This window comes from Aspergillus terreus, genomic scaffold, assembly GCF_000149615.1.
Source record: "Aspergillus terreus NIH2624 scaffold_13 genomic scaffold, whole genome shotgun sequence".
In the NCBI taxonomy this organism is placed as follows: domain Eukaryota; kingdom Fungi; phylum Ascomycota; class Eurotiomycetes; order Eurotiales; family Aspergillaceae; genus Aspergillus; species Aspergillus terreus.
Window position 1 is genome coordinate 1,216,692 of NT_165936.1, and position 16,702 is coordinate 1,233,393.

Here is a 16,702-nt window from a genome sequence, read left to right on the forward strand (position 1 = left end):
GTAAATATTTTGGAGCTGTTTATACCAATGCCATCGTGAAGGAGTCCTGAAATCTATTGCAACATAAACCGTCAAGCATCTAGAACTCGTCCGTAATGCCCCGCATCCTGTCATCGTCCAACCTCTCTTGATGTAAATCCCACCACCACGAATGTGTCGGATCGTGACTGGAACCGCCATTCACCCGTTGACCGAGGGCGTCCTCCCACGGTTTCGGATTCAGGATGTAATGGACATTCTTGACCTGATCATCTCGCCAAATACAGTCATGCACACCCTCCCACCGCAGGGTCTTCAACGCATTATACTTGTACGGTAACGGCACCCAGCGCCCATGAAACGTGTCAGCAAGAAGCGACTGGTCCGCGAACGCGTACTCCGAAGTCGCCGAGCTCGCCAGCTGATGGACAATAACGTCATACGTCGCCCGAGACGGGTTCACGACCTGCAGACCACCATTCGGGATCCCCAGACCCGCCGTCGCGGCCGGGGCCGTAGTTTGCGCGAGATCCGGAACGCCATGCTGACTCGTATACGCGCAGTTGGTCGGTATCCTACAAGAATCAAAGTCACCTTAGACGCCTGTTCGGTTGATCCCGACCCCACACCCAGAAGCAGAAGAACCACGCAACATACCAGTCAGAGGGGTAATGCGGTTTGCGCAGCGGGTTACACACACACGCATGGCTAGCTGCGAAGACGCGCTCGCCCGTCCCGCCCATGCTCGGCGGATCCAGCTCCAAGTCCATCAGCTCGTCCATGTTCTGGACGACCAGCATGTCGCTGTCCAGCTGCACGACGCGCTCATACTCCACCAGCGAGAACGGGGTCAGCTTGCTCCAGCAGTCGTAGAAGCGGACGTCGTTGGCGAAGTCTTTCGGCACCGTGGGGAGGAGGTAGGGCACGCGCTGCTTGGGGATGCGGCGCGCGTCGAGCGCTGCGTGTCCGTCGGCTGGGAAGGTGTCCGTGTACAGCGCCACGAGCGGGTATTTCGAGCCCGCCTTTTTGAGGGAGTAGTCCAGGGTCAAGAGGCCTGGGAGGTAGGCTGTGTTTGTGATGAGGGTGGTCCATACTATGAGCAGACGAGTGTGTTAGTAGGAAGAGAGATCAGGCCGGGTACGAAGGTACCTTTTGTTGCGGGTGTCACCCGATCTGCGGCGGGGTGACTGGACATGCTGGGGATATTATGGATTTGCTTTGTACACAGTTCAGCTCATGGTATTCATCTCGGACTGGGGCCGTCTAGCCAGCCTAATCAGAACATACCCCGTGTAGCTGTCTTCAGCACCGGCAATATACGGTTTTTGTAAGTTGTCACACATTATCTACTCTGTAGGATCAACTCCGAGGGGATAACCCGTGTCACGTGGCCACATCATATGAGCCAGTCTATATTTTAGGAGAAACGCTACAAATAGATATAGTCTATATTATTTCCCCTTCTATATTGGTGATATCTGCAGTTAGTAGCATAAATATATATAAGTGTCTTTCTATCTGCCTGTTGATACAACAACCTGGTAGTATATCGTGGTTGGCAAACTAGAATGTCTTCTTTTGCACTTTTCTCCCCTTACTAATTATTCCAGAGTCTTAGATGCTCCACAGCTCTACTATGCATACACTTTCAAGTCTCCTTCTATACCTATAGATTCTATTTTGTATTTAAGATGAGTTTTTTTTTCCGGCGCAGTATTCTCATCATGTAGCACTATGTCTGAGACTTACATCACTTTTGCTTTTCGTGACGGTGACACCACGGATGGACAGGACAGATATAAACCCCAGCCCCCTTCGGCGTGAAATGTAACTACCTAGGTCTATCTGTACTCTTGATTCTCTCCGTAACAGACTCGACTGTCTGTCACTTGGACCTCGAGATGGATGTTTCCTCGACGATTGCCGCTTGGCTCTCCCTAACCGCCACCGTGTTGGGTTTGGGTTCGATTGTCACGCAATTTCGTTCTATCATTGATCAAACAGATCCTTTTAACGCGTTGCGCAATGGGAAACACTTGGGAAGGTGGCGGGATCGACAGGAACACATTCCATGGTATCGCATTGTCAAACCACCTCCTAGAGGCCCGGTCATTCAAGCCAATCTCCCCCAAGGCCTTAGTGACAGAATGATCGTCGATCTGAGCCGGCTGCCAATCGTCCGACCAACCGGTGAGGCTGGCTGGTCATTGCTTCTTTCAGTCATCCACTCAAAAGCCCAGAATGGATACAGCCCGAGATCTGGTTCGGATGCAAAGTCGGACTCAATTGTGACCGGTCAGAAGACTGTATCCTCCGAGGCTTCCTCCCACGAGGGCTGGGATGACCTGCCCCTATTGTCCCTTGTGAAGGAGGGCATGACGACATGTACTGTGATCTCCCGCACCACCTTCATAACACTCCTCTGTCTGACAAATGCACGGCCTGTCTTCCGACACAGTGGTGCTGCTGGCCATCGAGCGGCGTACGCATCCTATTGTGGTCAGTGGCGAGTGGAATGGCCGCTTGGCGGGCTTGCACGCGTGCACTTCGCTGCTCATGATTCACATACTCTGATAAAGGACGTATATCCGGCAAAGCTGGAGAGACGGGTGGACAAATGCTTACAGATGCTAGCCGGAGTCATCGACGCCGGTACACAATGGGACTTTCGATGTGCCTTTCCAGGGCGCAAGTCACGCGGCCAGTGGATCCTGGAATATGCTCTGAAAGGCTTCGGTAGTGCACATGGCGGCCGGCATCTATACAACATGCTCGGGGGCAACGTTAACGAGGTGGACTTCCTGTCTATGGGACGATGGAGTGCGGAACCCCCGCAGAATTCGATCACCCTGTGCCTGCCCAGTAAAGACGGCGGTGAACTCGACGTGGTCCTGCATATTCCGACCGAGTCGGCCGCGGTTTTGAATACAGCCTTGGATTGTCTTCCGTGGACTTCGCTCTCCTGGTCCGTCCATCGAGGGCTCCGTGATATTCTGGTTGCCTTTGCAAAAGACAGAATGGACCACTACCGAAGTCGGTTGGTGGCAACCCTCCGCTCGGCGGTCGAAAGATGGCCGGAAAGGTTAGTCTCAAAAGGATGGGATTACCACTTCGTCAGGAACAGCATGGCAGATATGGCGGCTGCAGCTGTCTTCGCAGGCAGCGGAAATTCAGGCGATGCAGTGAGGATAGTTACGGATATCGCACTCATTTTGTGGGACGGCACGACTTCGCAGCTGGATGTGACATCGTTTTGGAGGTACCCAAATTCCCGCGCTCAGACATCTGATCTAGACTCTATGGCTGTTATCGCGCTTGTCAAATGTTTTGTCTTGGAATGGAGTGTGGAGCTGGACTATCAGATGTACCACGATTTTCCATCGCAGATGTACTTAGGCTAAGGCAGCGTGGGGTTGGTCGGAACATGCTTCTGACTCAAGAGAGGAGGATTTATTGGTCAAGAAGACCAAATGCTGTTGTTGGAGTATATCCAGTCCATTTATCGGACCATTAATCTCTCTGGGGCCAACAGACCGACCTGTGGTCATACTCGTGCAACGGATGAAGCTGAAGATGAGGCTTTTGTTGGGGCTTATGGATAGGGTTATCTTATCGGAGTGGGGATTTGTCAGCTTCTCCGCGTTAGTTAACTATGTGATTTATAGTCATTTCTATTCTGTCACTATAATGGATGGTAGTGTAATGGTCATTTCGCCAATATGTATCAATCCTCTGAAAAGCGAATACCTGTCGCTCTCATGCGCTGCTTAATGTCCTCGAAGAGATCGTCAATGCGAGTAAATAAGGTGATTCCCCTCCACTCTATTCCAGCGAAGACCATGCCAACCACCTTGCCCGGTCTCTGGTAGATCAATGAGCCCGAATCGCCGGGCCGCGAGAAGGACTCGCCATTGTATCCGGTAGCAGAGTGCTCTATGGTCCCCATACAGATGATGATGCCGTCAACCATCTTCTCCGCAATCAAAGCCGGTCTAAGACCACTGTAAGCGCCTTCGCTGGACCCTGAGCTGCGACCCTCGATAAAGAGTGGCTCATCCGAGAGGTCATTGAGATCGTTGGAAGATGCCATTCTCAATGCAATTCCCTTCCCCAGCTATAGAACATTCCATTAGGACCGACCAGCGGATATAAGGAGGTGGAGAGCTTACCTCGTTGGGGCCCTCACGACTCTTGTCCACTTTGATTAGGGCCCAGTTCACATTCTTCAGGCTGTCAGACTTGCAAGTTGATGCCATCTTGCCAGAAACACCAACGACATGGCCGAGTTGACAGTAGTTCTTATCTCGAAAGTCGCGAAGCTCCTTAACAAAGCTTTCCGTATCAGCAATGATCGACTTGACGATAGGATATTTGTTCCGGTCAGCCTTCGGCATCATGTCTAACAAGCCCTCAGCTTCCATCTGCACGCCTCTCATGTACGTGTCGCACGACCGCCATCCTTCGAGCTCCTGATCGAATTCTCGGAGACTTTCCTCCAAATCCCTGAGACTTGGGCTGTGCAGGCATAAGTGGGGTTTGGCGAGGTCGTGGTCTAAGACACCATCGCGCCGCCACCTACTATACCCTAGGACTCCATTAGTTAGTACACATCTCTTCCAGACAGCGCGTTGCCTACCGTCAAGATTCTCTTCCAGAGCAACACCATCAAGGCAAGTAAGACCAAACTTCAACCACTGCCCCGTACATGGACTCTGCAGATCGACGTAACCCCCAAAGGCGGCTGCAGCTAAACCATCCACTTCGACTCCGATGCCATATCTTGGTTTCACGGGGCCTTTGCATGCGGCACGGTCCAGGTCACGGACATCTGCAATTTCCACACAGACCTCCTGCAGCCCTTGGCTGACGAGATATTGTCGGATCTTGCGGGCAGTGTCTAGCCAACCGTTGTCGATGGTCTTTTGGCGCGCAATGATGAACGTGGTCACTGTCTCTGGCGCCTCTGGTACCCATCGATATTGCCTGACACCAAAGTCGACCGACTTCAACGTGACCTGGCTCGATTGAAGGATTTCAGCGATACGCCTGCAGTTTGAAATGTTAGCCAACCCAATGAACGTACGTCACGACAGGGGCTACATACTTCCAGACTTCGTGGTCTCTTTCCTGGAGCCTCGAATACAAGGGATGGTTCTTGGTTATGGGGATGTATCGGGCTGGCAGCGCGCAAAGGTGTGGCCCGCCGACTCTTATGTCCTCGTTAATGAACCCATCATCGGTGAGGTTCCCCTCATCATTACTGCATCCTCGATAACGACTTGTCCTGCCATCGGGCCCACTGGGTGAGGCGTAGGCCAGCTCCAGGTCGGAGCCCATGGAATTTGGTTGAGAGGGAGGGGGCATGTTGGATCAAGGTGTAAGATGTTAAGTTATCTGGAGAGAAACATTGCAGGCTTAAGCAGTGGAGGAGAATGAAGAAAAGTAATGACAAGAGTCAGGAATGGAGGGGAGACTTTATAGTCCCTCTTCGACGACAGCATCTGCACGGCAATTGACGCAATTACATGGTCATCGCAGTCAACGGAGTGATGTATCTCGGTGAATAACTAGTTGCTTCACTTAGGCAGACACCTAAAAATTACCTCAAGGCTCATTCATCGGGACCTGCCTCGCGTGGTTCCATGGATCCAAACTTGTCAGTATAACGTTATGGGCTGCCTGGTGACTCAGTATTCACTGAACTGTGACTTTATCATTGTATTCATCGCCTCACCATAATAATTTGCTGTGAATTTGGGCCTGAAAGGGTCGAGCGAGGACATTTACATTGACGGAAGAGGACCTACGCGCTTAACTCTATGACAATAGGGTGATGTACCTTCAACCAGATATACGGTAGGTTTGATATACGAGACCAAGTCAGATAGATCAATAGACACGCCACATGTGTCGGCCATATACCTTCACGCCAACTTCTCATGCAAACGATTCAGCGTGAATGGCCCTGCGTATACCACGAGGCAGCACTCTGCTTCCCGTCAAAATACAATCTCTCGCCCGTCATATTCGTGCGATCATAATACGCCTGTGCGCTATTCTGGCCCGAGACAAAGGCCACCGTCGCCTTGCCGAGCTGTGCATTAACATGGTACCCCTTCCCGTCCCCAGAAGGGTTGTTGAAGTCGTAGTCGTCCCGGACGGTGAACGACTGTCCCGTCTCGACAATATGGCCGGAGACACCCTTTATGGCAGGCGCGTACGCTGCTTGTCCCTTGAGGCGAGTCAGAATGTGAATAGAGATTTTGCACATGAGGGATTCATACATTGGGCGTAGTATGGCGTGTCACGTAGGAACTGTGCAACTCGGTACCGTCTGGTCTGCCGGCTTCGATGAACTCCTCCACCTGGAGAGTATATCGGCCATTTTTGGTCACATAGTTCAGGGCATCCGTGCGAGGGTCGCTGCTTCGAATGATCTCTTCTCGGCTCATGATGGGATCTGAGAATATCTTTGTGATATATGGAGGTGCTTTGAGATTTACAGTCACAGTCAGGATGATTCTTGCAGGAGAAACAGTCCCATATATATTCTTCTTTCTCCAATTCCACTGCTGAACCGCCGTTCCCGCCACCACCAGCATGAGCGACGAGGCTGAAGCAGGTGTGTAGACGTGTCCCCACAAACTGCACGAGGCTGACTTGGGCAGTGCGATTCTTTGCATATGCGCAAGTCAGCATCAGCCTTGCATACTCCGCCCATGCTCCTGTCCAGCCAAGCAACCCGCACGGTAATTGCGCGGCTTAGAATTAGAAAGAGAGAAGAGATACAAAATGGTAAGATGGATGAGAATCACCATCGGCCCGGTCCGACTGCACAAGGCCCACAAGTAGGCTCGGGGTGGATCGGCAATGGGTTAATTCTTAGTCTATATGTACTACGTAGACTTCAAATGTTGGATAGAGGAGTCAAATATCCCCATTATAGTAAGGGTACTCGTGGCGTACCAAAGCATCCATTCGTATACTGTACTCATATGAAGGCGTAGGGGTTAGAAGCACCATTCATTCATTCCGGAACACTGGAGCCATGGTAATAGGCTGGCGACTCGGCTCACCAGAACATCGCCAATAAGGATCTATCTGTCGTGTCATCCGCCTTTGCGAAAGCAGAAATGGGGTTGCTAGTGGCTGCCTTGTGTTGCCAGGTACTTTCCAGTCACAGTGCCTTCCTGGGCATATACCATAGTGGCACAGCCTTGTGAGCCAACGCAGAACTTCCACAACCAGTATCATCCTCGTATTCCGCGCCAAAGGCTGGCCAATAATAGTGTGCCTGGCTGCAATAATTGGCGACTGTGCGCCAAACAGTGGCAGTACTCCAGCCGGTTTGCTATGTGTCCATCTTATTCTGCCAAACACAGTGAATTGAGGCTCATTAGACCGTGGCAAGCTGTTCACCACTCATTTGATGACCCCTTTACGAACTCATCAATGATCAATACGGTCCGAGTGCAGGGGCTTTTACGTTTCCTTCCAGGGCATCGGTATGTAATCACGTATTGTGACGATCAAGTATCGGTGTTGAGGAGTATATCAACAGGTCATCGCCCGTACAGCCTTCATTCAACAACCATATCTCCAATTTAAATTGATCCGTTTGTCCTCATTCGTCTAGGATACATACTAGTCCGCACGCATTTTGCTTCTTTCGATATATTCTTAGTCTGTGACGGGAGACGTTCCTGTCCCGTCAGACTTTTTGGCGGCTCGCCTTTTCAAAGAGAGAATTTCCTATCTGTCTTGAACTCGACGACAACCCCAACCAGCTAAGATGGGCGCGGGACCACCGGCCGATTTCTGGCCACCTAACAAGCATGTCCTCAACGTCCGTTTCTTGAACGGGACCGAAGACTACCAGAGAACAGTCAAATCCCTGGTCAAAAAGCATTATCATTCGATCCCCATGCGCATCCGCTTCAAATTCCTATCCGAATGGGACACAAGCCCTTCGGACATTCGGATTTCATTCGCAGACGAGTCCAAAGCCTATATCGGCCGTCAGGCCGAGAACCACCCAGGGGAGCCCACCATGTGGCTGAATATGCACCCTAGATGGCTGACGGGAGACGATGCTCGGAAGAAGGTGCAAGGCGACGTGCTTCACGAGTTCGGGCACGCATTGGGCTTGATCCACGAGCAAAAACACCCGCAACGCAAGCTCAGGTGGAACTACAGCCGTCTGATGGAACGGTATCAATTGGAATATGACGCGGCGCACCGCAACTACGCCGCTTCTACCACCAGCGCCCTCAACGCCGAGTGGGATCGGCCGTACGATCCGAAATCGATTATGCACTACCCTATCGCGAAGGGAGACACGCAGAGCATGGGGACGGAGGTCCCTGAGAATTATGTGCTCTCTGACGGTGACAAGCAGGCGTTGGTGCAGATCTATCCATCGACGGCGGTGGTGAAGCAAGACCTCACGGTGCGTAAAGAGGAAAAGAAAAAGGAGGAAAAGAAGAAGGAGGAAAAGAAGAGGGAGGAAAGGAAGACCAAAGAGACCGCAAAGAAGGACAAGAATGTAGGACACCTGGGAGAAACGCATATCGGCGGGAACAGGTCGGCCGTGGTTTGCGGAGGCTACGTGACAGTAAGTGGTAACGCCGATGCGATTATCCACGGCGGCGGTTATGTCGTCGCCTCCGGGAATAGCGATGTGATTGTCCACGGCGATAGCACGGTCTGGGCCAGCGGAAATGCCGATGTCTATGTCAACGGTGGTGGCTCTGCAAGCGCGAGTGGGAATGCCACGGTCAGGTTTACAGGCAGAGGCACAGGACAGGCTACTGGGAATGCTTCTATTTACTGGAAGTGCTGATGCTTGGAGTATGTTAGTGATGTGATTACACCTGAGGTCTGATAGTACTCGTCCAGGCAGATAACTCTCTTTTCTTTTCTTTTGTCTTCTCACCTCTTGCTTCATCATATCGTTTATTTTTTCATTAGTGTTCCTATGTTAAGATGTCAGGCCATGTTTGTGCTATATCCTCTATATCAAACACTGAAACAGCATATCAGACCTGTAATTGTCTTTTCTATCACAGAGCCCAATGCCAGCCGACTCGCATTTTTTTTTTCAGCCCATGAACGTTTATTCAGCATGGGGAAGTCTCAATTTGCTCCGGAGATGTCCTACTTTTGACGACAGGGTTTTCTGGTGCCTATGTCTCCAAACGGTCTTCTATATCTCAACGGCGAGGAAGAACACCTAGAGAAAGGATTACGGCTTATCAAAATAGGCATGGGATGTAATTTCTTGGGCCTTGATCAATGCTGTTCTCTTGCTTTCTTGGTTCATGGAAGATGCGTTGGTGCTTTAGAGATGTTGGTCATATACTTAGCTTGCCGTACATATAAGCAGGTGTACTTGCTAGCTATGGAATCAGCATGTTCAATTGTACACGTGCGAGTCATTCTTTGTTTTACTAAAGTACACACATGGCACGCCATTTCTACCAGGAGCCTAGATACATCACAGACGGCAACAAGGTATCTGACCCTCAATGCCTCAACACTCTCTTCAACAGCTCCTTCGCCCACCGCTCCCTCTCCTCAACCTCGTGAAAGAATGCAGGCAACACCCTCCTCGAATTCGCATGCTTCTCATCAAACTCAGGGCCCTCCCATCGCTTCTTCTTACACACAGTCACCGCTTCCTCCAGCAGTCCGACACCCACCCCCTTCCCGCGATACCGTCTCTCGACGGTCCATGCCCGAATCACCCCTTTGGCCTTCCCAGCAGGCCCAGCAGCGGCAGCACGCAGCACCACTGTCCCAATAATCCTTTCCCCGAACTTTGTTACCAGAACCACTTGCTCCTCCGCGCTATCCCCATCTTTCCCCTCAACGCCACTGTCCAGACGCCCATGGACACCAGGCTCAGAACCAGGGAACAGCCACTCCCATTTCCCAACCCTCTCCGCCTCCTCGATATACCCCTCCGTACAGGCCCGGACGACCAGCAGCCCGGCCATCACGCACCCGGCGCAGGTCGTACCGACGAGCGGGAGGTCCGATGGTTCGCGATAGAGAAGCCGATAGACGATTGCCATCATGGCGACCATGGCTGAGGCCCAGAGTGGGTGGAAGATGATGTGTCGTGCGGCGGCCTGGCGCTGCTGTGCGACGGAGTCGGCGATTAGGCGGAGGGCGTCGATGAGGTCGTCTGGGGATGTGGTGGTGTAGGTTTGGAGAGCGGGGAGGGTTGTAGCCGGTTCCCCTTGGGATGGGGGTCTTGTGGTTGTCATGGTAGTTGTAGACATTGTGCTTTGGATGTCGGGTGGGAGTGAAGGAGTGAGGGAGAGGAAAGCAGCTGGAGCTGGGGGATGGGGGTATTTAAGGACTGGATTGAGAACGCCACCTCTAGCGTGGAATGAATTAAGACCGTGGACAAGCGAGACTAGAGTCACTAGACATGCCAACTATCATGGTCCGTCTCTTCTCGTGTGCCTGTATACTGGAGTATGGATGCAAAGTGTACAGTACAGATTAAGTAGCTAGCTATACATAACGAACTGCTCATACGAGCCCTACTACGCTTCTCCAGCTTCAGCCCCTCAGACCGGACTCTCCTGCTTTGCCATGATCATCGGAGACGGGGTCACCAGCGTATCAGCGTCCGACTCCTCCCCAGACAGCTCCTCCAAAGTCTTGCGCTTCGTCTCCGGAATCAGCAGCGTGGTAAAGCAGCCGCACAGCATGAAGAGCGCAAAGATCTGCATGACGTGGTTGAGCCACGGCGACTTCGACGAGTCTTTGGAGCCCTTGTGCACCAACGGTCCGAACACACACTGCGCAATGATGGCGCCCACCTTGCCTGACGCCGCGGACATTCCGTGCGAGGTCGACCGATACCGCGTCGGGAAGCACTCGCCCGGGACCATAAAGGTCGTCGCGTTGGGCCCGAAGTTGAAGAAGAACTGTGCAATGACATAGAGACCGAGCAGGCCGTTGTTGGAATTCTTCAGAGGCTCGTAGGCAAAGCCGATAATAATGAACAGGATGGTGAGGATAATAAACCCTGCCAGTTGGATCGGCTTACGGCCAATTGTATCGACTGTAGCCACCGTCACCCAGTAGCCGGGGATCGCACCAGCGCAGATGAGGATGAGGTTGCCCACGGCGTTCTTGTAGAACACCTCGTAGACGTTCTTGCCGCCGCTCCAGCCGATTGCGCTGAGGATGATGGAGTTGTTCAGACCGAGACCGTAGAAGGCTGTCTTGTTAGTATGGTTCTTCATAAGCAAGGCGCGCTGTACGTACCAACATCAAGAAAGAACCAAGACCCAGCAGTACCCAGCAGAACCTTGCCATTCTTCCACTGCGAGTAGTGGCGCCAGAAGTCCGCCCAGCTCGCCTTGGGCCTGTCGCCGGTGTGGCTCTGGAGGACGTGCTGGCGGCGCATCTCGTCGGGGTGGCCTTCGTGCTTGCCGGCAATGTAGGCCCGGACATCTTCATCGGCCTTGACGATATCGCGCGCCACATCGAAGGTGTACCGGGGGGTTTCAGGGATTGTGAGACGGTAGTAGAGGGCAATGCAGGCAGGAACAGCGCCAAAGCCAATGACCACCCGCCACATCTTGTCGACAGCGAGCTGACAGACGCCGGAACAGTTGCCCACAGAACTAGCAGTCTCGAGGGATTCCTTGAAACCGGCCGTCACGATCAGCGCAATGATGGCCGCTCCGAACTGACCAAAGCCCTGCATGGCAAAGACGGAGCCCATCATTGCGCCTCTCCACTTTGTCGTAGCGAACCTGACAGAGAGCGTAAGTACCTGTCTAATGGGATAATAGAAGAGGGATGAACATACTCAGAAGTGATGATAGAAGACAGAGGATAGTCACCACCAATACCAATACCCATAATCACACGCCAAAAGATAAGAATACCGACAATAGAGATAGCCCGCGAGTCCGAGGACAGCGCCTGCGCAAGCGTAGCCATGATGATAATCATAAGTTCGATTCCATACATGCGCTTGCGACCAATGCGATCCGCAAGCCAGCCGAAAAAGAGCTGTCCGATCACCGTACCCCCCGACGTGGACACCTTGATGGCAGTATCCGCTGTTGAAGGAATCTTGCCCTTGGCATGCTGCCAGAAGACTACCCCGAGCATGCTCGAGGCCAGGTTGATGGCGAAGATATCATACGAATCGGTGAAGAAACCCACGCCAGCAACGATGACCGCACGCACATGGTGCCAGCCGAACTTGGCGTTGTCAATCTCCGCCAGAGCCCGACGACGACGCTCACGGGCATCTTCCATGGTGGCAGCCTCGTGGCTGTCGGACCAGGCGGCGACGGTGGTGCTGTCCTGAGTAGCCATTGCGGATATCAAGAGAAGGTATGGGCTGGGCTGACAACGGAGGGATGTTTCATCCTGATGGCAGCATGCCCCTTATATAGACCATCGGGGCGTCCAGGCGTAGGTTCAGGTCGCAAGGCCCCTAGACTAGAGGATGATGGCAGCGAATCGAAACCACGGCTTTTGACATGATGCTCCGTCCTGAATCCCACGCAGTTCGTATCCACGGTCCAGTGGCGAAGGATGCTAGACGCCTTCGAGAAATTCACTCCCAAGACAGACAAGCTCGCCTAAGATTTCTCCAAGCCCTTGGCCAGACGGCTGAAGTTGCTTATTCCTCTTGGGGGCGTGCTCGCATGGGAGTTAGCGTGGGCATCGCACGCGAGGTTCGCTGTGAAAGCTGGAAATGGCCGATGTGTCGTCCGCCAATGTGGACTCCAGTATCAACAGCATGCTGAATTTGATGATGCTTAGTGGTTGCTTACTCGAGCTGCGCGATGGGTTGGTTTTCTTGCGGGCGTTTGGTGGCTTGTGGCTTGCCAAGGGCTTCAAATCTCTCCCGCTGGTTCGCCCACTGTTGCGTCTAGCGGGAGATATATACGGCTCACTATTACAATTGAGCGAATAGGATCTTTGGACTACTGCACATGCTCTTCTAGAAGTCTGGCATCTGGCCAGAACGTGGTGGATGCTGAATATGTAGAATAGATGATGACCCGCTTGTAGCACATTGTTACATTTCTTCCTTTGCAGTAGTGCGCAGTCTAACTTCCGATCCAGGGGACTGTGGCAAAAAAGTCCTGCCTGAGGATGATAGGTATTCCCGACTCGACTTCTTTCTACGAGTATCTTAGACTATCAGTGTCACATGGAATGAGCGGCGTGTGCTTGAAGCTGGGTGTCAGTTCATCCAACTTGGCTTCCATTTCCTAGAGGCGCTCTCTGCCTGCTTGAAAGAAGAAAAGCTAAGTGCGTCAAGTCTAGCCTGCTGAAATTCAGCGTCGCCGTAGTAGACCGTTGATGTTTTGCGTGCCAATAGCGATAATCCGCAATCTCATGTTGAGTAGATTGCTGCTGCACACTGAGGCAGTTAACAACCTATGTACCAGAATTGCCATCAAGGCTGTCGACACCGCTATCACCATCTATTGCGCCGGCGAAGAAGTGGAATCTCTCACAGAGCTGGGACTTGACTTTGGATTTGACGAATAGCTTAGTTGCTTCCCCTGTTCCATTATTGTGCTTTCCCTACCCAGCTTCCTCACGGAATGCGGTGCTTCCCTTGTTACTTTTTTTCTTCTCTATGTAATTGACATCCATTGGGACAGTCAGTGACTAGTATTATTAAATCTTGCAATGTATCTAACAATAAAAGACTCTCTGAGAGCCTGAGGTGAATAATTACATTGGGAAGGCAGCCCGTCACGTTATTAATAGAGCCATCATGGCCTTCACCACCGAGCACTTCCTCACTCTCCAATTGATTCAAGTCCCCCATCACTCAACTATCAAGCTGGACCCATGGAACCACTCAGGGCAGGTCATGGTGATTGAACATTAAGGTCACTTCCAGATGCCTGCCCAAGAGACGGAGCTGTTGATTCACTCGATGTATCGATTCATTGGGCGCAACTGTCATGTAATCTCTCCAGTTCCATTCACATACTCTCTTGGAGGGAGGGTATAAAACTCCTCGCCCCGTCCTGATTGCCTGCTACTACCTTTTCTCTTCCTCCCCTCCCCTCCTTCAGTACCACTCTTTATCGGTCTTCCACTGCCATACCCATCACCTTCAAGCCTGCTCAGCTTGTCCATAGCATGGAATAGTGCCCAGTTTCCCCATGCGTCGTGATTTTGTGCGCCAGAATCATGACGATAATACGGACCATCATGCCGAGTGAGTCGCCTTAGCCTGTCTTCATGGCCTTGCTGACACATTCGTTTCAGGTAGATGGAAATAAGAGCAAGATCGGCGCTTTTCGCAACTTGGTGGTTCGAAAACAGCAACAGGAGGTGCGGGTATTGCTTCTCCTGACCATCGGCTGAGCCAGAAGAAACGTGGCATAGGAACTGCTCTAACTAGCATTGCCAGGTCAACCTGTACCTGGAAACCCTCCAGGCATAAGGCCTTCTGCATTGCCATCGATGGCGACCCAGCAGCCTGTTTAGCAAAAGCACTATGCTTCCTCCTGTCATGATGTCCATGCGCTATAGAAGAGAAAGGTCGGGTTGGAAAGCATCCTCTTTGATATGGACGTACCCGAATTCCGGGAGAAGCTTCTTCATCTGTTCTCCTTTGAAGACCGCATGTCTTTGAGCCAGACATGCGTCCGGCTCGACCATTGGGTGACCCGTAATGTGGTCGTCTATCGAAGCGCAACTCGTGGCCTGTACTACGCAAAGTACAGGCCTGAACTCGATCAAACCTTTGTTTACTACGAGGAGTACGATCCTTCCTATCCGGCACCAGTGGTCTTTCGCTGGGAAGGCTGTGCGTTCGATGACAGCAGTGATGCCTTCAATGATGTGGTTGAAGCATTCACCGCCATGCTGAGATTCTCGAATAGCGTGCGGGTAATCGAAATCAGCCAGGCACATGGCCTGTGCCCCGAGTGGGTACAGGTCTCGAGGTTGAAAGCCTTCGTCAATTTGAGACGCTGACTTACTTTGATGCTGTTGCTCGGGAAGAGAATTCGGAAGGTGATATGAACTAGTGGAGTTCTGGATTAGACAAACAACCTACGCCCAAAACGAGATACGAAACAGCCTTCGCTGCCGCTACTTTCTTCCAGAGAAGAGGAAGTCAACAACTTCGGCGTTGCGGGATTCGTGAAGATGGTCGATGAATTTCCTACAGTGGTTGATGGCTTTATGGGAGCTTGATGAACCACTGCCTTGCTAAATGTTGTTTATGCCTGCACAGCCCAAGCCATAGAGACATAGAGTACAAGCTCGAAGAACTTAATAAACGTTTACAGACCTGCAGACTTCCAAGACATGCACAATAGATTTATAGATAGAAGTAGAGAGCGTACTAAAGATAATATCCAGCATTGGCAATGCCTATCGGTTTTGTGCCCGCGAAGGAGGATGGAGGCATCAAGCTGCCGGCTAGTATGCAGCACGATGAGATGACCATCTTACGAGCTGCGTATGCGTAGAAGAAAGCTATCAAATGTAGGGTTTTGACGACTATGGGAGACTGGTGAAGCTGATTTGCTTGTATCCTGTTATATCATATCATGTAGCGCTCTGTACTTACAGAACATACTACACAACAGCCACTCCCCCATTCCAACCTCAATATTCTAACAGAACCAGCCCCCAACCGATAATCCAAACACATTGAATTATTACTAAATCCTACCGTCGACGTCCCCGACGGCTTATCTGCCTCATTGACAACATCCGAGCGCGCCGCATCGCCATTGAGCAGGGCTTCAAGGTCATGGTACATCGCCCACCTTTCCCCTGTCTTGCTGTGCACAGCTCACGCATAACAGTACCAGGGCGGCTCGATGACCGCCGCCGCGCGTCTCGGCCGATCAGACCTTGCTTTTGCGTCGCTGAATGTCTTTGCGCAGAATTCACAGATGATCGCAAACATCATTTCTCGTATTCCGCGGATCGCCGACGCGGACGTGGGATTCGAATCACCAAGTTGGAGTATCCCATGCTGCGAAAGATCCCAATCGACACAATCTCCGTGAAATTTGGCTGTTCAATGACATGCCACATGGCGAACAGCTCCCGCGCGACACATTCGTACCGCGTGCCCGGATGGCAGACGATCACTGAAAGAGGTACGATGAATTGTTGCCTTGATCGCGAGGACCTTGCAGACCAACGGTGGTTTTATCTAACGCCCTGACAAGCGTTCCTGTTCACGGGCAAGTCCATGAGATGAGCTGGGCAAATCCGACGTAGAATATCTCCCTCAGGCAATCCTGGAGTTGGGTTTTCTTGAACAGGGTGACATAATAAGTTAGCGTAACTAACCGCTGCGACAAATAATATAAGCAAGACACTCACTTCGAATTCAAGTTGCACAAATCCGGAGCCACTGGCTCCATGGCCAACCCCGAGTTCCGCGTAGGCAGTCAGGGCCAGCTCCGGCGCGTCACAACGAAGTAGCGCCCTGGACACCTTGATGAAGTTCTGGCAAGCTTTTGCCTCCCAGCTGTCGTCCTCCAGCGAATACTTGAGTGGATCAGTCAGTAGTTGTGACCCTAAATGACAAAGCAGACTTCTGATGACGGAACGCGCCTGGTAGCAGAAGGCTAGTCTACGCCAGCAATGATTGACCCATGGAAAGACAAGTGTCTGATATGTCTTGCCCTAATACGAAGCACACTTTACGTACCACTAGGTGCCTTGACACTTTTTGGCA

General features: G+C 51.9%; 8 protein-coding genes across 8 annotated transcripts; 3 read left to right on the forward strand and 5 right to left on the reverse strand.

Annotated features, from left to right (window-relative positions):
• Positions 1-416: 416 nt before the first annotated feature.
• ATEG_08932 (uncharacterized protein) lies at positions 417-1,174 on the reverse strand (the record flags this gene model as incomplete). Its single annotated transcript, XM_001217517.1, has 3 exons — positions 417-554; positions 609-1,072; positions 1,129-1,174. The coding sequence occupies 3 exons, from the start codon at positions 1,172-1,174 to the stop codon at positions 417-419; spliced, it is 648 nt and encodes a 215-aa protein (XP_001217518.1).
• Positions 1,175-1,880: 706 nt separating this feature from the next.
• ATEG_08933 (uncharacterized protein) lies at positions 1,881-3,380 on the forward strand (the record flags this gene model as incomplete). Its single annotated transcript, XM_001217518.1, has 1 exon — positions 1,881-3,380. The coding sequence occupies one exon, from the start codon at positions 1,881-1,883 to the stop codon at positions 3,378-3,380; it is 1,500 nt and encodes a 499-aa protein (XP_001217519.1).
• A 561-nt stretch (positions 3,381-3,941) lies between these two features.
• On the reverse strand, positions 3,942-5,343 carry ATEG_08934 (uncharacterized protein; the record flags this gene model as incomplete). Its single annotated transcript, XM_001217519.1, has 4 exons — positions 3,942-3,971; positions 4,149-4,564; positions 4,616-5,025; positions 5,084-5,343. The coding sequence occupies 4 exons, from the start codon at positions 5,341-5,343 to the stop codon at positions 3,942-3,944; spliced, it is 1,116 nt and encodes a 371-aa protein (XP_001217520.1).
• A 586-nt stretch (positions 5,344-5,929) lies between these two features.
• On the reverse strand, positions 5,930-6,431 carry ATEG_08935 (uncharacterized protein; the record flags this gene model as incomplete). The annotated part of the gene is made up of 2 exons (XM_001217520.1): positions 5,930-6,211; positions 6,264-6,431. The coding sequence occupies 2 exons, from the start codon at positions 6,429-6,431 to the stop codon at positions 5,930-5,932; spliced, it is 450 nt and encodes a 149-aa protein (XP_001217521.1).
• A 1,340-nt stretch (positions 6,432-7,771) lies between these two features.
• ATEG_08936 (uncharacterized protein) lies at positions 7,772-8,821 on the forward strand (the record flags this gene model as incomplete). The annotated part of the gene is made up of 1 exon (XM_001217521.1): positions 7,772-8,821. One exon carries the CDS (start codon positions 7,772-7,774, stop codon positions 8,819-8,821), a length of 1,050 nt encoding a protein of 349 aa, XP_001217522.1.
• A 682-nt stretch (positions 8,822-9,503) lies between these two features.
• ATEG_08937 (uncharacterized protein) lies at positions 9,504-10,055 on the reverse strand (the record flags this gene model as incomplete). The annotated part of the gene is made up of 1 exon (XM_001217522.1): positions 9,504-10,055. One exon carries the CDS (start codon positions 10,053-10,055, stop codon positions 9,504-9,506), a length of 552 nt encoding a protein of 183 aa, XP_001217523.1.
• Positions 10,056-10,559: 504 nt separating this feature from the next.
• ATEG_08938 (inorganic phosphate transporter PHO84) lies at positions 10,560-12,333 on the reverse strand (the record flags this gene model as incomplete). The annotated part of the gene is made up of 3 exons (XM_001217523.1): positions 10,560-11,218; positions 11,266-11,759; positions 11,816-12,333. 3 exons carry the CDS (start codon positions 12,331-12,333, stop codon positions 10,560-10,562), a joined length of 1,671 nt encoding a protein of 556 aa, XP_001217524.1.
• A 1,820-nt stretch (positions 12,334-14,153) lies between these two features.
• On the forward strand, positions 14,154-15,195 carry ATEG_08939 (uncharacterized protein; the record flags this gene model as incomplete). The annotated part of the gene is made up of 3 exons (XM_001217524.1): positions 14,154-14,209; positions 14,721-14,942; positions 15,105-15,195. 3 exons carry the CDS (start codon positions 14,154-14,156, stop codon positions 15,193-15,195), a joined length of 369 nt encoding a protein of 122 aa, XP_001217525.1.
• Positions 15,196-16,702: the final 1,507 nt, after the last annotated feature.